A 24,789-nucleotide genomic window follows, 5' to 3' on the forward strand; every position below is an offset into this window, starting at 1 on the left:
TTTCCATGACTTTTCCTGTTAGTTTAAGAGGAAGGACAAGGAATAGGATCTGATTCTTGTCCCATATTATTCTGTCATTACTATTGTAGTCAAATTTTCCAACAAAGTAAGCACAGTGAAAAATATTGTTTAAATTATTATAAATAAGTGAATACATGTAGTTATATTTATTTTTCTTTAAAACGTTTGTTAAATTGAGTTGCTATAAACTAATATTAATTAGATATACCTAATTCTCCCATTCTCTTTCCCAAAGTGTGGTAGCTCTGCTTTTATCTGCTATGACTATTGGTTTTTGTGAGAGCAAAAAAATGATATCATTGTCTTGAAATATTTTTGAAAATTAATTCTCTATAGAATGCCATTGCCCTTACTAGCTGGTCGACTCTCATAAAACTTCTTTCCTTCTATGAAGGAATAAACTAGAAAGCAATATATTTTCCTGCCAATAGGAAACAGTTGCCTATTGAGAAATAGTTAGGACTGGAGTCTGGAGGCAATCAGAAAAACAACTCTTGTTTTTCCAAAGGTATGAATAAATATTGATATATAATGAGAGTTTAAAATTTAATATTCAAAGTCATCTTCAATTAAACCATGAGTTTTTAAGGCCAAGGGACATTTGTGTAATTCATCACAGTATCCCCAGATCCTAACAGTGCCTGGCACTTAGTAATCACCCAGACTCTACTTGAATTGAATGGATAGAAGCCACATTAGCAGAAGGGAAGCTAAATGCAGACACTATAATCTAAAAATCTTCATTACTTGTCTACAAAAATCTAGATTTTAAAAAATTGTTTCTCTCACTAAAATTATGATTTTTTTATCCAGTCATTTCAGAATGTAACTTTAGCTTTCACAACACTTCAAAAAAATGAAGGTATCATACAGATTAAATATTCTAAAATAAATAATGATAGTTACCCTTTTTGAGTTTGTAGCTTGTACCAGTCACAGTACTGTTTTATACTTACTGTCTCATTTAAACCTTGTAATAATGCTGAGAAACAAATATTTTTAAGACACTGTTTTGCAAAGAAGTAAGCAGAATTATCCAAGGTCAAGAGCTAGTAAATAGCAGAATTGATATTTTGATCCAGATCTCTATGGTTCCAAGTCCTGTGCTTTTTCTACTAAAATCATATAGTAAATATAGTGATAAAGCAAATATCATATATCACACTCTGCTAATTAGGAAAAATATTAGGAAACTTATAGTTTCCCAATAGCTTATGTACAAAAGGGTAACATATTAAAATTATCTGATTCTCTGATAAAGGAATGGGAAACATTTTATCTGGAGAAACCAATATTTTCCTGACATTTAGTCAAAGGAGGTAGTTCTCTCTGGGACATTCGTATAAGGGACATTGGAAAATGTAATGAATTTTAACATTCTTAAATGTTCTTAAATATTCACACTGTTGTAAATATCTATACCTATTAATACAGCGATTATACTTAGAAAATATAACAGTACTAACAATACTGAATATTTTGTATGTTCAGTCATTTAAGCTTTTTTTTCCAAAACTGTTTAAATATAAAATGCTTCAAGTGAACTCTTTGTTAATACTGGATTACAGTTCAGTGAGCATTTGTGGGATTTTTTTTTCCTACTCTCTTATTTGCAGTTCATTTTATTTTTATACCCTTATGCATCCAGAGTTGACGATTGTGGAGAGCATCTTGTTCTCAATTAGCATTTCCAGAACACTCTAGCATAACTCTCTAGGAAAAACTCTTCCAATTAGATCCAAGCCATTCAACTATACCACCTCCTGATGTCTCCAGTTATTTCCCCCCTAAAAGATGACTTTGATATTTGGTTCACAGTCTTCATTTCCATACAGAGTCTTTGCCATCATATTGGATAGTTCAGCTTTTATATGGATGAGCAAACATCCTGATCTCTCTCACTCCTTTTTCATCTCTAATAACTTTCTATACAATTCTGCCTCAAATACCCTTTCCCTTTGTTATATTCTGGACCTCATCAACATTCATAACTCCTCTACTTCTTTTCTTTATTTCAGCTTTTATTTTAGATATAGAGGGTACATGTGGATGTTTGTTACATGGGGATATTGCATGATGCTGAGGTTTGGGGTATGGATCCTATTACCCAGGTAGTAAGCAAACTCACTCACTCCTCTACTTAAGCACATTCTCCTCTCTTTTCCCTACTCTTACTCCTACCATTCTTCTACCCTACTGGGCTTCTTTAGTCCAGTATTTTCTCTACTTTCTCATTCCAATTCATCATCTCTTTCTTTTTTTTTTTTTTTTTTTGAGATGGGGTCTCACTTTGTTGCCCAGGCTAGGGCGCAGTGGCGTGATCATGGCTCAGTGCAGCCTGGGACTCCTGGGCTCAAGCAATGCTCCCATCTCAACCTTTCAGGCACTACAGGCACACACCACCATGCCCAACTAATTTTTTTATATAGAGACAGGGTCTCCCTGTGTTACCCAGGCTGGTCTTGAACTCCTGGGCTCAAGCCATCTTCCCACTCAGTCTCCCAAAGTGCTAGGATTATAGGCATGAGCCACCATGCCTGGCCAGGTTCATCATTTCAATAGTTCTTTTACCAATATCCTAAACTCTTTGCCTCTTGGTCTTTTTTGTCACAAGAATCAAACAGCCCTTCCCCGCCCAGGGGGAAAAAATTATTTGCTTTTTCTCTGCCTTCTTCTAAGTAGCAGAGAAAATTCATACCAATGTGCCAGGCATATTGGCTATACTGTAGATTTATGAAACATTTTCTGATGATCAACATTACTGAGTATTCCTACCGTTTATCTCGTAAATTCGCTGTCTTTCCTTAGAAATAATTATTTCAAACATCCTCCCCAAATATCTGATTTCCCTACTTCCCTTTCCTCATCAGATACTTTCACTGCTCATTTTTCTCAAACCTACATCAATGGGAATAAATATCCAAAATGGGAGGAAAAGTTGTAGTTAGAATACATTAATAAACTTATATAAAAATTTAAAATATGTAAAACAATATTATGGCTAATGGATACATCCGTGGGTAACAAAAGTATAGCAGAAATGGTAATGACAAACATCAGACTCGGAATAGTGACTACCTCTGGGGAGAGAAGAAGGTGAATAGGCTCTAGGAGGGCTACATACAGGGCTGCCACAAATAGTTGCACAACTCCAGATAGCACCATTTATTTTATATAGTATGCAGCAACTTCGACACACAGAGACTTTCAATTATATTTGTACAATATATGTTCTTTACTATGCTAAAAATATTTTTAAATAAAACAATTTAATACACAACAAGGAGGATGCAGTGTCAATGAGTATAAGCCATTCTTTTCAAGTAGTTTAGCCATGAAGGGTAAGAGCTATGACATTAACTTGAATAGGCAGAACTATGAGACTTTTTTAGCGGGAGATTAGACTTAGAGCAATGATCTAGTAGGAAGAAAAAGTTTAAAATATGAATGAAATAGAAGAAACCATTTATGGATTTAGTTTTTAAAAGTAACTCCTCTTTTGATATTCTTGATCCAAAATTCTGTTGCCATGAGATCCTGCTCCACCATTTATCTCAACTCTATATATCTTCATGCTTGTTTCCTTTGAGATAAAACTTAAATATATAAGTTAAGTGAAATAAGAGATGCTTGGAGGTGGATGAAGGAAAAAATGAAGGCATTCAGATGGCCCCTATTTTATCAATAAAATATTAGGAGATTAGATAGAATAAATGAGCAGGATTGGAAGAGTGAGCTTTGTGAAGAGAGGGAGAGATTGGGAGACAATTGTTGACCAATGATAAATAAAAGGATTGCTCAAAGTTATAAAGCCTGAATGAAATAATATGCCTGGAAACACTTAAACTATATGAGCCCATATCTAGAGGAGCAAATCAGTTCCTCATAGTATAAGTTATGGGCTTTCTCATCTAAAAAGGAACAAAGATTGTGAAGGAATAAGCCCACCAGGGGCTTAGATAAAGGTAAAAACAAACCTTAAGGGAAAAGATGTCAATTGAGAAAAATTTTGTAGGAAAATGACACTAACAGAGAAAGAACTTAGCGTTGTCTGTTACTAATGAATATCAATATATTTTACCCTAGAAATAGGATATGATTCCTAAATATGTAATTGGGTGTGAATGGGGAATTGAAAATAAATTTGAATAATTGATAGGTTTAGTGGACATGTTTTAGGATTTTAGAAGGGAATACCTGGAAAATTTAACACAGATTTTTTAATGTTAATTATTTGACTTATTTTGTTTTATTTTATTTTATTTTAAGACAGGGTCTCACTTTGTCACCCAGGCTGGAGTGCAGTGGCTTTATCATGGCTCACTGCAGCATCATCCTCCTGTGCTCAAGCAATCCTCCCACCTCAGCCCCACAAGCAGCTGGGACTACAGGTGTATGCCACCATGGCTGACTAATTTTTATATTTTTTGCAGAGACAGGGTTTCACCTTGTTTCCCAGGCTGGTCTTGAACTCCCGAGCTCAAGCGATCTGCCTGCCTCAGTCTCCCAAAGTGCTAGGAATACAGGCATGAGCCACCACACCCAGCCAACAATGATACTTTTTAAATAACATTTAGAAATGTAAATTCATGGGAATAAGTATAATAGAGGATTTGCTTGACTTCTACACAGAAGGCTATAACACTGTTGAGAGAACTTAAAAGAGGCAGGGGTAGGGGTATGGAAAAAAATTAAAGAAGATCTATGAAATAGTGGAGCAGGGGGAAGATATGCCATGTTCATGGATTGGAAAAGTCTGTATTAAAAAGAAGGCAACTCTCCACAAACTAATCCGTAAATGTAGTATAATCTCAATCAAAGTTCCAGTAGGATTTTTGTGAAAATTGAGAAACTGAGTCTAATATTTATATGGAAATGCAAAGGCCAAGAACAACTGCAATAATCTTGAAGGACAAAGTTGTAAAACTACTAGATATTATTAAAGCTAAAGTAATTATTACAATATGGCATTTTTACAGGATATTTAGACCAATTAAATAGAGAGTCCAGAAACAGACCTACATATTTAAACACTTGATTTTTGGCAAAGGTGGCACTGCATAGCAGGGACAAAGAGTTCATCTTATAATTCATCAATAGGATATATAGAATTAGTAAAAATGATCCTTATCTTACCACATACACAAATATTAATTCCAGGTGAACTGCAGGTCTAAATGTGGAAAGTAAAAAAAATTATTTTGGAAGCTAATATAGGTAATACATTTATAATTTAGAATGGACAGCAATTTCTTACACAATACTTTAAAAGAACAAACCAGTAAGGAGAAGATTGATCAATTGTAGATTAAAATTAGAGACTATTTTCATCCAAAAAACCATTACCAGATTGAAAAGGCAAATCACAGAGTGGAAGAATATTTGCAATGCATATTACTGACAAAGGGCTTATATCCAGAAGATATAAAGAACCCAAAATGTTCTTCAGTAGTGTAATATATAGAGTTGAATTCCATTATTCATTTAATGAAATACTATAATATAAATGAGCTATTGCTGAAAAGCAGCAGTGTGGGTATACCTCACACCATAATATTGTGCAAAAGAAACATATTGCACAATAAAAATGCATATTCTGCTCCATTTATATCAAGAACAGGTGAAACTATGGCAGGTGGGTATATAGAAACAGGTAATGAGGGGAGCATTTTTGGTGCTAGTAATATTCAGTTTCTTGACATGAGTGGCTGTGAAATCTGGGTTTGGGTATATAATCTGTTTATTCTCAATTCGTGTACTTTTCTATACATAGATTCTACTTCCTTTTTTTTTTAAGCCAAATGATGTTGACACATTATTTAAATCTGATTTCAAAAAGAATACTTTTTTCTTTTCCAATAATTATTAAGAATATCTTCACAGAATCAAAAGTTTGATTACTAGAAAGGACCAATGTGACAATTTCTTTTAAACTGTCACATTTTATAAATGAGGAAATATCCTAGGCAAAAAATAGGTAACATTTATTATGTTCCAATCACTATTTAAGCACTTTAAATATTGAAACAAAGTTAATTCTCCCAATAAATCTGTGAGGTAAATAATATTCTTACGCCCATTTTATAGATGAGGAAACTGGGTCACAGAGGATAATTGACTGTATAAATTGCATAGCTAGTGTAAGTGGCATACTCAAAATTAAGGCATTATGGTTCTATGTTCTTAACTATTGAGCTACTTTGTTTCTTTATTTTATTTTTTTTCTTAGACAGGGGTCTCACTCTGTCACCCGGGCTGGAGTGCGATGGCACAATCTTGGTGCAACCTCTGCCTCCCAGGCTCAAGCGATCCTCCCACCTCAGCCCCCTCAGTAGCTGAGACCACAGGTGCGCACCACCATGCCTGGCTAATTTTTTGTATTTTTGGTAGAGATGAAGTCTCACCATGTTGCCCAGGCTGGTCTCAAACTCCTGAGCTCAGGCTCAGGTGCTCCGCCTCCCTAGGCCTCCCAAGTACTGGGATTATAGGCGTGAGCCACCATGCCCAGCCTTACTTTGTTTTTTTAAAACTCTGAATAACAACAGATTTTTCAGTAATACACATGAAAAAAAATACTACATTGATCTATACAGTTTGTGGATGGCACAGAGTATCAAAGGAAGTTACTGATGAAATCGAGGCTGGAAGCAAGCTTCAGAATCATCCAGGCTAACTGAACTGGCAAATCAAAACCAGTTAAGTTCAGTTTAGCAGAGATAGCTATAAAGTCATACATTTATTTGCATTCAGTTTACTGTTTAAGGTTTGGGCGGGGGGAGGTGTTGCGTTGTTTTTTTTTTTTTTTTTAGGTGGGGACTCACTGCATTGCCCAGGCTGAACTTGAATTCCTGGGCTGAGAGCTCCTCCTGCCTCAGCCTCCCAAGAAGCTGTGGTTACGGTTGTGAGCCTTGGTGCCTGGCATACTTTTTAAAGTTTTAATTGTGAAATATATCTGACATAGAAAAGAATGTATGTGACATATAAGAACAAGTTAAGACTGATAATAAGAGAACCCTGTACCCACTGCTCACTTTTAGAAATAGAAAATCACCAATAGCGGCCAGGTGCCGTGGCTCACGCCTGTAATTCCAGCACTTTGGGATGCCAAAGCAAGCGGATCACTTGAGCCCAGGAGTTTGAGACCAGCCTGGCCAACATGGTGAAACCCCGTCTCTACTAAAAATTTAAAAATTAGCTGGGCGTGGTGGTGGGCGCCTGTAATCCCAGCTACTTGGGAGGCTGAGGCAGGAGAATAGCTTCAATCACAAGGCGGAGGTTGCAGTGAGCCAAGAACATGCCACTGCACTCCAGCCTGGGCAATAGAGCAAGACTCAGTCTCCAAAAAAAATGAAATAAAATAAGAAAGAAAAGAAAAATTGCCGGGCGTGGTGGGTCACACCTGTAATCCCAGCACTTTGAGGGCCGAGGCGGGCGGATCACGAGGTCAGGAGATCGAGACCATCCTGGCTAACACTGTGAAACCCCGTCTCTACTAAAAACACAAAAAATTAGCGGGGCGTGGTAGAGGGCACCTGTAGTCCCAGCTACTCGAGAGGTTGAGGCGGGAGAATGGTGTGAACCTGGGAGGCGGAGCTTGTAGTGAGCCGAGATCGCGCCACTGCACTTCAGCCTGGGGGACAGAGCGAGACTCCGTCTCAAAAAAAACAATACTTACAGAGCCCCATATGCTTCTTCCCAATTGCATCCCCTTCCTCCGTTACAGACGTGAACACCATGAAGAATTTCATGTTAAACCCAGCGCGGTGGCTCACACCTGTAATCCCAGCACTTTGGGAGGCCGAGGTGGGTGGATCACAAGGTCAGGAGTTCGAGACCAGCCTGGCCAACATAGTGAAACCCCGTCTCTACTAAAAATACAAAAATTAGCCGGGTGTGCTGGCGCGCACCTGTAGTCCCAGCTACTCTGGAGGCTGAGGAGGGAGAATCACCTGAACCTGGGAAGTGGAGGTTGCAGTGAGCCGAGATTGCGCCATTGCACTCCAGCCTGGGCGACAGAGTGAGACTCCATCTAAAAAAAAAAAAAAAAAAAAAAAAAACGAATTTTATGTTAATTATTCCATGATTTTCTTTATAATTTTGCCACGTATGAATGTATTGCAAACGATATGTCATTTTGTCCACTTATGAAACTTCTATAAATGGAATTATTTTATCTGTGTTCTTCTGGGATTTGCCTTTTCCAATCAACTTTGTTTTTTAGATTGATTACGTTGGCTGTACTTCATATTCATTGCTGCAATCACATTCAATTATATGAATGTTCAAACAATGTTTTCATTCTCCTATCATTGGACATTTGGGTTGCTTCTAGTTTCCTCCTTTTATGAATAATTCTTCCAAGAACAACTTTGTACATCTACTGATGCACATGTTGCTGAGCCATATGGGATGTGTATTTTCAACTTTACTAGGTAATCCAAAATGTTTTCCAGAGTAATATATGAAAGTTCCCTTTACTACATCTTCACCAAAAGTCTGATAAACTTTTTAATGTTTTTCAGTCATACAGTATAAAATGGTTTCTAATTATGTGGTACATATACACCATGGAATACTATGCAGCCATAAAAAGGAACGAGATCATGTCCTTTGCAAGGGCATGGATGAAGCTTGAAGCCATTATCCTCAGCAAACTAACACAGGAACAGAAAATCAAACACCGCATGTTCTCACTTATAAATGGGAACTGAACAATGAGAACACGTGGACACAGACACAGGGAGGGGAATAACACACACTAGAGTCTTGGAGTGGGGAGGGGAGAGCATCAGGATAAATAGCTAATGCATCCGGGGCTTAATACCTAGGTGATGGGTTGATAGGTGCAGCAGACCACCATGGCACACATCTATCTGTGTAACAAACCTGCACATCCTGTACATGTATCCTAAAACTTAAAATTTTTTTTAAAAAGCAATAAATTAGGTTTTAATAAAAAGGCATAGAAAAACTTTAGCCCTATTTGTCTGGAAACTGAATATAATAAAAATACAAATGTATTCCTTGAAAAGTTTCTAATTATGATAACTTATATTGTCCTCATTACTAATTAGTTGAACATTTTATATGTTTATGCATCATTTGCATTCTCTCTTCTGTGAAATGTCTGCTCTTGTCATTGCCTATTTTTCTATTTTTTAAAATTTCTTATTGATGGAAGTTTTTTATATATTGTATATACAGATCCAATATAGATTATATGTGTTATAATTATTTTCTGCCAATTTGTGATTGGTATTTTTACTCTTTCTAATGACTAAAAGTTTTTCTCAATGTGGTCAGTTCCTTTATGGTTGCTGGTATGTATTTAGTCTTTTTTAAATCAGTTTTACACTTCTAAGAAGGCAGATACCTGTTTTGATAACTCTTCTTTGTTAAACACACACACACAAAGCAAAAAAGGTAGAAGTTTACCATAGCTGTTACAAGGTCACTATAATTTTGGACAATAATTTTAGGCAGTAACAAGCAGACCTTTAGAAGTACTGCTATACTCTATGTCATTTTATAATATATATTTTAAGGAATTATAAACAAACTGGGATTACCCGGGGCTATGAGAGGAGAGGTTCAGTCTAAAAGTCAGTTAAAGAAACACAAGCCTAAGAGATATGATAGCTGTGTACAAATATTTGAAGGCTTATGACAAAGAAGAAGGAGTAAACAGAACTGAAATGAAAGGGTAAAAATTGCAGAGAGGTTTTCAGCTCAGCATAAGGAAGGATTTGAGCTATCCAGCAAAGGAAGAGGATGCCCCCATGAGGTAGTGGCTCCTAAGATTTTTTCCAAAACTATAATTTTGAGAATGTCTCCGGTATTTTTTCTTGTGTTTATGATTAAGAATACTACAGATTTTTTTAAATATAATGCTTTATTGAAGATTAGTAGCTTTATTTTGAGTTTGGTAGTGAAACTATCCTATCTAGAATTTTCATATGAAACTAGGAATTTGGCCAGAGATACCAGTGCAAGCTACATTATTTTTGCAAAAATAGCAAGGTTCTCAGCTTTTGTATTAATTGTTAGGTAATATTTAAGCACATGTATGTGAATAGAAAAATACATAAACAGTTTTAAGTATATACTGTGTCTTTAACCGCGATCAATAATCTACAATCCACAAAACTACAAAGAACAATAAAGCACAAAGATAAATAATGCAATCAAGAAGTACAAAAGTGACTTCAGAAAATTGATGAGCAAACTGAGGGATGAGATAAAACCTTGACACAGCAGTTAAGTGAACAAGGAAATTTTTATGCAAGGTGTTTAAAGCTTTTTAGATAAAGATGAGGACTTCTCAAGATTTAGAGGAAGAAAATTCCAAGAATAGAAAACAACATAGAAACTGTATTGCTGCCAAAATTATCTTGGTGGAAACTATAACATTTTGCATATATAGCATTTAGCATATTGATACAGGTGGAAATAAGCATAATACAGTGCTTTTTAAACTGTGGGACATGACTCGTTCGTCAATTGTGAAATCAACGACTGGTAACCAGTATTTTTTAAATGAAGTCAAATTTTAGAATTAGAATATTCTAGAATGGAAACTACCAGACGGTATCATACGTTGGGAGGATAAATATATTTTATAAAACTACATATGTCTCCAAGGTCACAATGCAAAATATATTTATTTCTGTGAGACACAATCAATCAGAATGAAAATTACTAGCATATGTGTAAGAGCTAGAAGTTTAGATTTTAGAGCCCAACTAATTGGAGCTGAATCCCAGCTTTGCCCCTTACTGGCTCTGTGACCTTGAGCAAGTTACTTATCCTCCCTCCTGCCTTAATTTCTTTTCTGTTGTTGTTTCTTTTCTTAACTTTTATTTTAGGTTCAGAAGTATATGTGCATGTTTGTTATATAGGTAAATTGCATGTCACTAGGTTTTGGTGTACAGATTATTTTGTCTCCCAGGAAGTAAGCATAGTACCCGGTAGGTAGTTTTCCAGTCCTCACTGTCCTCCCACCCTGCACCCTGAAATAGGCCCCAGTGTCTGTTGTTCCCTTCTTTATGACCATATGTACTCAAAGTTTAGCTCCCACTTATAAGTGAGAACATGCAGTATTTGGTTTCCTTATGTTCTTGTGTTAGTCTGCTTAGAATAATGGCCTCCAGCTCCATTCATGTTGCTGCAAAGGACATGATCTTTTTTATGGCTGCATAGTACTCCATGTTGTATATGTACCACATTTTTATCCAATCTACCATTGATGGACATTTAGGTTGATTCCATGTCTTTGCTGTTGTGAGTAGTACTGCAATAAGCATACACATGCACGTGTCTTTATGGTAAAACAATTTACATTTCTTCAGGTATATGCCCAATAATGGGATTTCTGGGTTGATGGGTACTTCTGTTTTAAGTTCTTTGAGAAATCGCCAAACTGCTTTCTACAATGGCTGAACTAATTTAGATTCCCACCAGCAGCATTTAAGTATTCCCTTTTCTTTACAACCTCACCAGCATGTTAATTTTTGGCTTTTTAGTAATAGCCATTCGGGCTGGTGTGAAATGGTATCTCATTGTGGTTTTGATTTGCACTTGTCTAATGATTAGTGATGTTGAGTATTTTTTCATCTTAATTTCTTTATATGTAAAAATAGTGATGATAATAGTGCCTATGGCCCTTAGAACAATACCTGCCAAATTATAAATGCTAATCAAATATTAGCTGGTATTATGTTATTATTTCATACTCTCAAATGTCAGGTATGCAGTTACTGGCTAGCTTTCTTGAAAGGTAAAGGCTTTTTTGTAAGGTTCTTATCATAAAGCGCATGCACACATTTCCATTATTTCTCAAGACATTTAAGTGCTTATACACATATGCATATCGATGCCCCAGACCAATTGAATTTTCACCCTTGGTCCCAAGAAACTTAAATGTGCATCATCATTACTTTACATCTTTGTACATAATGTTCTTTCTGACTCAAAGTGCCCTTTTATTTGGTAACCTACTACTACCTTTTTTGTTTTTTAAACAGGCTCAGAAGGTTAACTACTCTTTTAAGACCAAGCTCAGACAAACTTCGTGAAACTTTTCTTGATTCTTGCAAAGTCACTGTACCCTCTGTGCTTTCACTTAATTCTGCTTATAGCTATACATACAAGTTAAGCATTTTACTGTAATAATTCATTTATATTCATTCTTCTAGACAAATGGATTCCAAGACTTTTTATTGTACTACTATTAATAAAAATTTTGAACACATACATGGCATACACATGTATTACTGTACTAATATATACATTAAGAACCTTAATCAGAAATTTTTTAAAGATAAGCTAAAGTAAAATTTTAAATTTGTATATCACTAGCTAATATCTCACAGCACAATATACATTTAGTGTAAAAGTTATAGTTATAATTTTTTGATAATTTTTGAATTTGTGATACCAAGTTTGTTACAGGTATAATTATGTCATTGTCATTATGTGGCAAAGAGTTTGTAATTGAGAAAAGGAAATGGGTTGGCCTTGCTGTTGTCTACCTATCCTTGCATTATTAGTATTGTTTTGATCTGTGATTTTGCAAGAATATGTTTTTAAGTAGTCATTAAAAAGCAAAGAAAAGGCCGGGTGCAGTGGCTCACACCTGTAATCCCAGCACTTTGGGAGGACGAGGCGGGCAGATCACAAGGTCAAGAGATCGAAACCATCCTGGCCAACATGGTGAAACCCCGTCTCTACTAAAAATACAAAAATTAGCTTGGCATGGTGGCATGCACCTGTAGTCCTAGCTACTCAGGAGGCTGAGGCAGGAGAATCACCTGATCCCGGGAGGCAGAGGTTGCAGTGAGCCGAGATGGCACCACTGCACTCCAGCCTGGGTGACAGAGCAAGACTCTGTCTCAAAAAAAAAAAAAAAAAAAAAAGAAAAGAAAAATAATATAATAAACATTCATGTAACTACAACTCACCTTAAATAATAAATATCAAAGATATAGTAGAAGCCCTACAAAAGTTATTTTAGCCACTTTGTTATTTTGTGAGAGCTTGTTAAGATACTATAAGATATGCATAAATTCACTTACCTGGGCACACACAAATTTTAGTACATTGCAGGAAGCTAACGAGAGCTAATGAATGATGACACCACTGTCAACCTCTCACGCTTGGAATTTTAACTCTTCTTTTAAGATAACTGAGTTTACTTCATGCATTACATGAGCATCTACTTGCAAAATAACCAGGGTGCCAGTGTCAATCATATATTACATGAGTAAAGTTTAACTTCTAATTTTTAGATAATAAATATGAATTGGAATTCTAATATGTTCTTGCAGCACACCAGTGGATTATCTTACACAATCTTCTGGTGTTCTGTGTCATGCTCTGGAGGTTACTGCTCTAAACTATAAATCCCTCAGAAGCAAGGATTTTGTTGAATTCATCATTTAACTGTGCCATGCTTAGAGCATATAAGAGGAGCTCAATAAAGTATGCTAACTGAATGAATTAAACTTACAGAGTTTTCTTGATGTTTGAAAGTAACTTGAAAATTTGCAGTGGGTATATATTGGCTACTCAACTAGCATAATTTTTAACATTGTGCTGGCATTTGTTTAAGGGTCTACTGTTATGAGAAGAAAACGAATTGTTGAAACTAAGCGGAGAAATATTTTAGAGCAGAAAAGACAAAACCCTGGATCTGTAGGACAGAAGTACAGTGAGCAAATTAATGTAAGTATGGTATTAATCAAAATCTCTATTCAATATTTAAAAATTGCTTGGAAAACAGAGGTTCTTAAAGGACTATGCTCTTGCTGTAAACTGTATACCACAACATAAATATAATTATAGCCAAAGCCATTTGTGAAGCAGTCTTGGAATCTTTATGCTAGGAGATTATTCCACTATACCTACTTGCTATGTTCTGTATAATCAGTTACTAATGAAAGTTTTAAACCAACTTTAAATCATTATTATTATTTTAGTTGTTATTATTGATAGCCAATGCTGGAAAAAATGAGGTCATTCACAACAAAATTCAACAAAGCTACTTAAATATACACTTTAAAAAGAAAGTAAAGTAAATTAGAGACCTGGATAGAAGAAACAAGTATGCTAGGCCAGGTGCGGTGGCTCACACCTGTAATCATGGCACTTTGGGAGGCCAAGGCGGGTGGATCACCTGAGGTCAGGAGTTCAAGACCAGCCTGACCAACATGGTGAAACCCCGTCTCTACTAAAAATACAAAAAAATTAGCCATGGGTGGTGGCAGGTGCCTGTAATCCCAGCTACTCAGGAGGCTGAGGCAGGAGAATTGCTTGAACCTGGGAGGCGGAGGTTACACTGAGCTGAGGTCGCATCATTGCACTCCAGCCTGGGCAACAAGAGCAAGACTCCATCTCAAAAAGAAAAAAAAAAGCATGCTAATCATAAAGACAACTATAGTTTCATGTGACTGAATAGCCTATTTGTGTCTGAGCTTCCTGGAAGACATGGCAAAAAGGAAAATTAGATGAGTTATATAACTCTCAAGGGAAATTGATAATGATGTTGTTTTGGGGATACAGTTTTAAAAAACATTTCCTATTGAGGACCTTTCATAGGGAACTTTGAAATACATAAAGAATATGCTCCTAATAATGGTTCCACAACAAATGAATAAAGAGTTTAATATGGTTGTTCAAGATAGAGGTCTTCAATAAAAGTAAAAAGCATAATAACAATTTTAAAATAATGGCCAGGCGTGGTGGCTCATGCCTGTAGTCCCAGCAGTTTGGGAGGCCAAGGCAGGAGGATTACTTGAGCTCAGGAGTTCAAGACCAGCATGGGCAACAAAGCAAGACCTCGTCTCTGCAAAAATAAAAATAAAAAAGCCAGGCACTGGAGTCCCAGCTGCTTGGGAGGCTGAGGTTCCGGGAGGATGCATGAGCCCAGGAGTTTGAGGCTGCAGTAAGCTATGACTGTGCCACTGTACTCCAGCCCAGGTGACAGAGCGAGACCCTGTCTCTCAAAACAAATTAAATAAATAAAATTAAAATTAAAATAAATGGAGGTAATTCTGTAAGAGCTAAGTAAGTGAAATCAAATATGGCATTTTCTAGAGGTCTAACTTGATCCAAGGATTGACTTTAGAATATTAAAAGTCTAGATAGATAAGTAAATAGCATTTCACTTGGAGTTTCCACTTTAAATATCACTCTGACTTTTTTTAATAAAACTGGAATATTTTTAATAAAATGCCTTATGAAGAATTTATATTCCAAGTTACTGGTTGAAGGTGCTATAATTTGTATATTATAGGAAGTACTGATTTTTATATGGATAAGATTACTAATGTGGAGAATAATCAACAATGATCTAATCTTATCAGCAAAACAAGTCATTTAGTTGTATGTTTATGGAAATAAAGTTAATCGCATTACCCATATATTTTTATTGCTTAATAGCGTAATGGTTAATTACAGATATAACTTCCTGATTACAAATAAAATAATGCCTAACAAGTCCTTCCATTTCAACTGCCATGTTCCCATCCAACATCTCAAAATGCACAATGCAAAAACATCTTTACCCTTATTTTTTCCTTATTTTCATTAATATATTATAAATTTAAAAGTAATATGTAGTTAATAACCAAGGAAACAAACAAACAAAATTTTAAATGCCTGTTATTAGTGCCCTCTGTAAATTCATTTTTATTTTACTAGGTCTTATTCTATTCTTCTGTCTCTTGCTCTTTTGCATGCTTAATGTATTTAGAGCCCATTTTTGTCCTTTTCAGAAGCCTCCCTTCCACTTTCACATACAGATCTTCACCCATCCACTTATACACCTTCCAAAGTCTTGTTAGCCTAAGAATAGGTCAGTGTTCCTGAATCAAATTTTTTCATCCTTATTATTTTGACTTGTTTTTGTTTTTTATTCCAGAGCCTAAGCAAGGGTTCAGTCACTAGAACAGTGGCCCTTGTCACCTTGTATTAGGAAATGCATGTTATCATACTGGATTTTCTCCAGCCCATGACATCTATATGGAGAAAATCTCAAAGCGATAAGTGAAAGGTAGAAAAAGTACAATTGCCACTTTGCACGAGGGTTTCAGTCCAAGGTATCTCAAGTCTATAATGGAGATCAAACAAGACTATGAGATCTACTGAAGGAGAGCTGTTGCAAAAATCTGCAGTTTCTCCTCAGATCAGATTGAAGAAAAGTTACGCATAGTTATAGCCAGGCAGTTTTATCTGACAGAAAACAATTATTTCTTAAAGTGAAACAGAATGGTAATAAAGAAGGAGGTAGACCATATTCAGGGAAGGGAAGTTGGTATCTCTCAGAAAGTGTTAGATGTGTACACTTTTTGCCAGTGTTCTGAGACTTCCGTTTGCAAGGTTCTGTGCAGCATTGGGGCAGCTATTTGTGTTTTAAGTTTTGTCACATAAGATAATTACCTATCCTTGGCATTAGCTTTTGGCTAATAGTTGTGATTCACCCTTACAATGACAAACCAAATAGGTTAGAAACTTTAAGGTAATTTTTTACCTTTTCTTTAATTAGCACTTTTTTTTATTTTTGAGACAGAGTCTCGCTCTGTCACCCAGGCTGGAGTGCAGTGGCACAGTCTCAGCTCACTGCAACCTCCATCTCCTGGGTTCAAGTGATTCTTCTGCCTCAGTCTCCCAAGTAGCTGGAACCACAGGCACGTGCCACAACTCCTGGCTAATTTTTTATATTTTTTAGTAGAGACAGGGCTTCACCGTGTTAGCCAGGATGGTCTCGATCTCCTGACCTTGTCATCAGCCCGCCTCGGCCTCCCAAAGTGTTGGGATTACAAGCATGAGCCACCGTGCCAGCCTAATTAGCACTTTTGATTACCATCCAACTCACTTTACCTCTTCCAAATATCCAGGACAATATCATAATCTGAAAATTTTTTAGTGGACATAAAACATTTTTCATAATATTCCATTAGCATAGAAATTCTTTATTATAATAATTCTTGTATTCAGCTCTAAAAAATATAATATACAAGTTACATGAACAATTGTAGCTAAAAATATATACAGCAATTAAAAGTTTTTTAAAAGTTCATGTATATATTATAAATTTTAGATATGGAAATATGTTTTAATTCAATATTCTATTTTTGTAGAATTTTGGACAAAGTGTCCTGCTAAGTTCAAGTGAGCCAAAACAAACTACAAGGGGTACTTCTTATATTGAAGAAGGTATGTTTTAGTTTAAACATTTTTCTCTGATCTTTGTTCCCAGTGATTTTTTTTCTTGTATGCCTATTCTCAGATGCTAACGTATTATGTAATTGTTAAAGCACCATTTAAAACCTGAACTCTCCTCACCCCTGCACATCCAGGTCATTGTCAGTGTTCCTTTATTCTAAATAATAATGTATTGAACATCTTTCTACATCAAGTTATTTTCTGATTTTTACTTATTTCTGTAGGTTAGATTTCCAGAATTAAAATTACAGTAACTGACATGTAAATGCCACCCAGTAAATATTTATTGAATTAAACTCCATGTATTAAATGAATACTGGATCAAAAGAAATAAGCATTGATATGGCTGTTCATATATATTGCTAAAGTATTTTCCAGAAAAGTATTATTCAAAATTGTTCTAGTAGTGTGTGTCCAGTGGTGTATGTCAACTTGAGGTAGAATCTTTTCGTATTTGCTATAGACAGAAAAATAGTATTATATTAGTTTTGATTTCTATACCTTTCATTAATATTATGCTTAATTGCTTTTCTATGTATTTTTTGGTGAACTGTCTCTTTGTACTCTTTTTTCTTAGATATTAGAGTTCGAAATTTTCTTACTGATGTCTGCAAATTATTTAGCTATCAAGGATTCTAATTCTTATATTAGTTGAAGATGTTTCATTACTACTTGCATGTTATTCTACTTATATTGTATTTTCACATATGTTTTAATTTGTATCTGTTCATTCAATAAATGATTATTGAGAGCTAATCTTCTGCTTACAAGTAGGTATTGGATATACATGTTGAATATCCCTAATCCAAATATTTCTAAATCAAAAATGCTCCAAAATCCAAAATTTTTTGACCCCTGACATGATACCACAAATGGAAAATTTTACACCTGACTTCATATGATGGGTCACAGCTAAAACACAAGCTCATACCATACAGTTTATTTAGCATCCCCAAGGGGAAAAAAGATCCTCTCAACCCTCTTCAGCTGTGCTATATCTTTTCCATGCACACCCAGATTCCCCCATGTAAGCATGCTCACAAGGAGTAATAAAATGATACATGTACCAATGGCAGATTCCCCACGAGGCCCCACATGGGGCCAAGACCTACATGCATTACTCACTGTATTTTTTTGCTTTTTCTCTGCTTTGTGATGTAAAGATATTGTTGAAAATATCAAAAAGACCTGAAGATACCCCTGTGGGTAGCAGTGATAAGAAAAAGAGGAAACATTTCTGTTTATCAATAGCCCAGAAAGTCAAACTTGGAGAAACTACACCAGCAACATAAGTGTAAAATGTCATATAGAAAAGGATGGTGTTGGAATGACCACAATATATGACCTGAAGAAACAGAAGGATAAACTGTTGAAGTTCTGCTTTGGAAGAGATGAACAGAAGTTAATGCAAAACATATAAACACTGCATAGGATTTCACCCATGAAGTCGAAGAGTGGATCCATCAGCGTCGCATGAGCACATGCCACTTAATGGTATGCTGATCATGAAACAAGCAAAGATCTATCATGATGAACTAAAAATTGAAGAGAACTATGAATATTCAACAGGCTGGTTATAGAAATTTAAGACACAGCATTATTTTTAAAGATTTGTGGTGATCAAGCGTCTGCTGATTACAAAGCAGCAGAGAAATTCATTGAAGAGTTTGCCAAGGTCATCGCTGATGAAAATCTGACACCAGAACAAGTATATGTTGCTGATGAACATCACTGTTTTGGTGTTGTTACTCAAAAAAACATTGACTATAGCTGATGAGACAGCCCCTACAAGAATTAAGAATAACAGAATAACTGCTGGGATGTGCTAATGACTCAGTCACGCCCAAGTGTAAATTTGCTATGATAGGCAAAAGCTTGTGTCCTCACTGATTTCAAGGAGTGAATTTCTTACCAGTCCATTAATGTGCTAACAAAAGGACATGGATCACCAGGGACATCTTTTCTGATTGGTTTCACAAACATTTTATATCAGGGAAGCTGGATTGAATGATGACTCCAAGATTTTGTTATTCTTTGACAACTGTTCTTTTCATCCTCCAGCTGAAATTCTCATCAAAAATAATGTTTATGCCACGTGCTTTCCCCCAAATATTACTTCATTAATTCAGCTGTGTGACCAGAGTATCCTTAGGTAGATGAAGAGTAAATATATATAAACACTTTCTTGAACAGCATGCCAGCAACAGTGAACAGAGGTGTGGATGTAGAAGGTTTTCAAAACGAGTTTAGCATGAAAGATGGCATACATGCTGTTGCAAACACTTGGAACACAGGGACTAAAGACACAATTGTGCATTCCTGGCACAGCCTCTGGCCTGCAACTATGTTCAGTGATGATGAACAAGGTAGTGACTGAAGGATTCTGTATGTCAAGTGAGAAAAAATTATGTCTGACCTCATTACGTAAGCAAAAAATATACCTTCAGAGTCTATCAGTAAGCTGGAAGAAGTGGATATCAAAGTGGTTATTAACATCGATAATAAGACTCCAGGTGTTTTCACTGACCAATGATGAAATAGCCAAAAGAGCTCTGAATTAAGATGATTGTGATAAAAGTGATGATAATGGCATTGTTAACACTGAAAAAGAAAAAGGTGCCAATTGACAATATGATGAAAATGTGTGATGGGTTTATTGAACGACTAGAGCAGCGTACACTCATAACAACAAGAAATTATGTCAGTTTATAAAATCAAAGAGAGGCTTATAAGACAAAAAAAAACATTGTAAATGAGGCAAAAGTCTCTGGAAGAAACATTTTTTAAGGTCATCTAGCAGAATATTTCCTCATCCCTAGAGGACCCACTTCCTTGTGCCTCAGCTGCTTCTGATGTTTCTTCTCACCTAAAAAAATAAAATACAGTGTACAGTAACCATTTGGTCAAAATGTAACATAATACGTAAGATTGGAAGCCTGCCATTGTTCCTTGTTGCTGTTGTTGAACAGCCGACACAGGTATTCTGGTGATGTTACTGTGGTGCTTAGTTGCCCTGAACACATTATTTTCTGACAGTATGAAGAATACATCTTATTTTTTACTGTTAAGTACTTACATGTGAATAGGTGTAAGAACATTATTGCTTTTCAGTAGATATAAATTTGGAGTCAGGAATAACAGTGATGCCAAACAACCACAGATAATCCACATAGGTTGCTGATACAGTGATATCTTTGCTTTCTGATGGTTCAATATACACCAACTTCATTTCATGGACAAAATTATTTAAAATATCATATTAAATTACCTTCAGGTATGTGTATAAGGTATATATGAAACATAAATGAGTTTCTTTTTTTTTTTTTTAAGCAGAGTCTCACTCTGTCACCTAGGCTGAAGTGCAATGGTGCAATCTTGGTTCATTGCAACCTCCACCTCTCAAGTTCAAGCAATTCTCCTGCATCAGCCTCCCAAGTAGCTGGGATGACAGGCATATGCCACCATACCTGGGTAATTTTTGTATTTTTAGTTGAGACGAGGCTTCACCATGTTGGCCAGGCTGGTCTTGAACTCCTGACCTCAGGTGATCCACCCACTTCGGCCTCCCAAAATGCTGGGATTACAGGCATGAGCCACCGCATCCAGCTGAGTTTCATGTTTAAACCTAGGTCTCATCACCCACATATCTCATGTGTATGCAAATATCCAAAATTCTAAAAAAATCCAAAACCTGAAACACATCTAGTCCCAAGCATTTTGGATAAGGAATACTTAACATTTACAGTAATGAACAAAATATACAAAAGTATTGCTCTTCAGAAGTGTAAAGTCTATTAGGGAAGACTGGCTTTAAATAAACATGTTTTAGTCTTTTCTTACTGATGTCTCCATTACTTTTAAGCTTTGTCAAAGAACCTTCCCAATACAGAAATTTAGAAACATTTGTTTCATTTTCTTCTGGGTTGCTTTAATTAATGGGTTGATTCCTTAAGTTTGTGTTTAATTTCTTACGAATTTGTTTAAACAAACAGTGGGAAGTAAAACTCCGAATTGATTTTTTTTTTTTTTTTTTTGAGACAGAGCTCCAGGCTGGATGGAGCACAGTAGCACAATCTCAGCTCACTGCAACCTCCACCTCCTGGGTTCAAGTGATTCTCCTGCCTGAGCCTCCCAAGTAGCTGGGATTATAAGCACCCATAATAACACCTGGCTAATTTTTGTATTTTTAGTAGAGACGAGGTTTCACCATGTTGGCCAGGCTGTTCTTGAACTCCTGACCTCAAGTGATTCACCTGCCTCAGACTTCCAAGGTGCTGGGATTAGAGGCATGAGCCACTGCACCCAGCCCAAATTGATTCTTTTATAAGAAAAAACTAATATGTAAAATCATCTTTCCCTTCCGTCAAATCTTTGATGCTTCTTTGATCACATGTTCTTATATCTAATTGGGTCTGTTTCTAGGCTGTCAGTTCTGTTTAGCTGATCATCAAAGTTTCTAATCTTAAGGGTTTTTTTTGTCTTACTTTGTTATAATTCATTATAACTACTATTATAAAGACAGTCTCCTTCATCTTTTTTGTACTACCAATGAATAACAAACATATGACAAAAACTATCTGCATTATATAGTTTTTTTCTTTAGTTCAAGTAATACTCTGGGAATTTTTATTAACTCACTGCCGTCATTTTGAATATCCTTTTTTAAAAAACAAAGGATAGGAAAATGCTAGATAGAGGATCCTGATAAATGAAATCAAAGTAGCAGATATTTGCTAGGTTTCTGCTTGTAATACGAATACATACAGACAGTTAAGTATGTATAAGTATGTGTAAGTATATATAAGGGCTGATCTCAAAGACAAAAGGGGTTCAAAGAATAACTGATGTAAGTTTCTGTAGTTTCAGATAGTACTTCTGAGTTTTTGATGGCTGAAAACTTAGTGAAAGCATCAGTGCCGGAGGATGAGATTCTGACTGTCTTGAATAGCAAACAGATACAGAAATCAAATCTACCTTTAAATAAAACTCAACAATTCAACATCTGCACACTGTCAGCTGATGAACAGAAGATCCTAGAGTCCCTTAATGATCTCAATGAAAGACTACATTGTAAGTATGGAAGAACACCTCTTATAAGAAATACTGCATTTACACTTAGACAATTCTAATTTAAACTTTAATTTAAAAATTGAAAAGAAAAATACAAAATATATCCATATTACCAACTACCTGAATGCATAACCATTCAGACTATATTTGAATACTATTTCAAGTATGCCGTATCATTTATGATGATGTCAACTTCTTTGGCAGACTTATCTGTCTTTTCAGAATATATGAATAGACTTCTGTTTCAGCAATGGACAGGCTACGTATCTATACTGACCATCCATCAAAACAACCATAAATCCTTGATTAAGTATTTTTTAAACCTGCAATATAGTGATGAGCTAGTAAGAATGTTAGACATTCTTAAGACCAATAACTAAATGTAGATAAGAACTCAAAAAGATAAGGAGAGTGCAGCAGCTAGCTCTTGTCCTGAGGATATTTAACTCATGGGGTGAAATTGAACTTTGCTTTCCATGGCCTCATAGAAAAAAGGGAACAGGCCTACTCAGGATGAGTAGTCTCACAGAAGATCTTTCCACCATAAAGCTGGGCCACCCGAAGAGCTGTGCACTACACATGCATACACAGAGGAGGCAGCGCAGGGAGAGGGAATTTTTTCTAAAACAAAAAAAAAAGGCTTGCATTTTTTAAACTTCAGTATTGAGCAGGTGATAGAGGAAAAATGATCCCTGAGAATGTAGAATCACAGTCTAATACAAGTATCACACTAATTTACAGCCCATACTTACATTACCTGAATAGTTCTTAAGATCTCAAGCAAAGAACTTAATTTAGAATGATCCCAAACTGGTAGTATTCCAAAACACTTGGGAAAAGTACATTTATGTATCTTCTGCACCTATATTCCAGTCCTCAAAGAATTATCACAAGTGAAATCCAAGGAAAATGAGCAGCCTACAATTTAAAAAAAAAGTAAATAACTTAATCCATAATGAAAAAAGGCACCAAGAAAAAAAATCAAAAGAATCCACAAAACAGAATAAACAGACCCAGAAAGGATTCAGATAATGAAATTACCAGGCACAAACTATAAATAACTATGCTTGTATGCTCTAAAGTTGTCAGAAATAAGTTTTAAAATGCAGAAATGCAGTCATTTTTCAACTTAAACATGCAGGGAATAAGAAACTATAAAGAAAGAGCAAACAGATTTGAAAAACGGCCCAAATAGAATGCCTGGAAATTGAAAATATAATAATTGAAATGTAAAATTTAGTAGGTGGTTTAACCACCAGATTACAGACGTCTGAACAGAGAATTAGTGAACTAGAATATGAATCAAAGAAATTTATCCACAGTATATCTTAGAGAGACAAAGAGATGGAAAATATGATATAGAGCTTAAAAGACACAAAAGAGTAAATAAAAAGGTCTGAAAGGCCAGAGACAATATCTAAAGTGATAATGGTTGACAACTTTTCCAATTTGATGAACAATGCCAATCTACAGATTCAACAACCCAACACATTTCAGAGTAAATAAAAAGAAATGACCACTAAGATACATCCACAATGAATGTTAATCAGCAACAAAAAGGCAGAAAACAATGAAAAAAAATCAGGAGATATTGACAACATGTCCAATGTGCTGAGAGAAAGTAACTTTCAAATTTAATACCTTCTTAACATGAAAATGTCTCTCAAGAAGGGGGGTGAATTAAAAATATGTTCAGACAAAAACCAAGAGACTTTGTTAACAGCAAATATATGTATATGTATATATATATATATATGTCACTTTATGATGAGCACTTATGATGAGCAAAGTCTTACTTCAGAAGAAATACATAAGATTTTTATATGCACTTGAGAACATAGCCTCAAATATATAAAATATTTTTAACCACGGTGGGTGATTTTAACATACCATTGTCAGTAATTGATAGAATAGATTTTAAAAATCAAATAGATGTATAAAAATTGACTATGATTAACAAACCTGATCAAAGGGACACGTTCTTTGTAAGTAAACGTACAACCTTTATAAAATGAACCATGTATAAGACCATGAAACAAGCCTTAACACATTTCAAAGGATCAGAGTCACACAGACCATATCCTCTAACCACAATGCAATTTACCTGAAATCTACTAACCAAAAGATAACCATTAAGAAACACATTTCTAAATAAATCATGATTCTGAAGAAAAAAAAATAGGAATTTCTAATTATTTAGATATGAACAATAATAGAAATATTTTATGTATCTATCAGATTTTCTCTACCTCAACACCGTTGACATTTTGAGCTGGATAATTTTTATTGTGGGGGACTGTCTAGTGCATTGTAACATGTTTAGCAGCATCCCTGGCCTTTACCCACTAGATGCCATAGCACTTCCCTATCATGACAATCAAGTGCTCCCAGACATTACCAAATATCCCCCGGGTGGCAAAAATCACCTATGGTTCAGAACCACACACATATTATATGTATGTATTTTGTGTGTGT

General features: G+C 35.5%; 2 protein-coding genes across 5 annotated transcripts in view; one reads left to right on the forward strand and one right to left on the reverse strand.

The window, feature by feature from the left end:
- The window catches only part of ANGPTL5 (angiopoietin like 5), a 107,326-nt gene that overhangs the window by 74,410 nt on the left and 8,127 nt on the right, over positions 1 to 24,789 (reverse strand). The gene's annotated exons all lie outside the window — the stretch shown is intronic.
- Positions 1 to 24,789, forward strand: part of CEP126 (centrosomal protein 126) — an 83,474-nt gene that overhangs the window by 50,152 nt on the left and 8,533 nt on the right. For 3 of the 4 annotated variants that reach the window (XR_010113487.1, XM_003828390.6, XM_034933588.3), the window contains 3 exons: positions 13,631 to 13,743; positions 17,160 to 17,235; positions 22,105 to 22,314. Coding sequence is in view for 3 of the 4 variants with exons in the window: in XM_003828390.6 (XP_003828438.3) it covers positions 13,631 to 13,743; positions 17,160 to 17,235; positions 22,105 to 22,314 (399 nt within the window). In the remaining variant the exon portion in view is untranslated. Of the gene's footprint in view, positions 1 to 13,630; positions 13,744 to 17,159; positions 17,236 to 18,407; positions 20,125 to 22,104; positions 22,315 to 24,789 lie in introns of those variants that run through there. The other variant, XM_034933586.3, reaches the window with a different exon arrangement.

The sequence above is a fragment of the Pan paniscus genome, chromosome 9 (genome assembly GCF_029289425.2).
Source record: "Pan paniscus chromosome 9, NHGRI_mPanPan1-v2.0_pri, whole genome shotgun sequence".
NCBI lineage: Eukaryota > Metazoa > Chordata > Mammalia > Primates > Hominidae > Pan > Pan paniscus.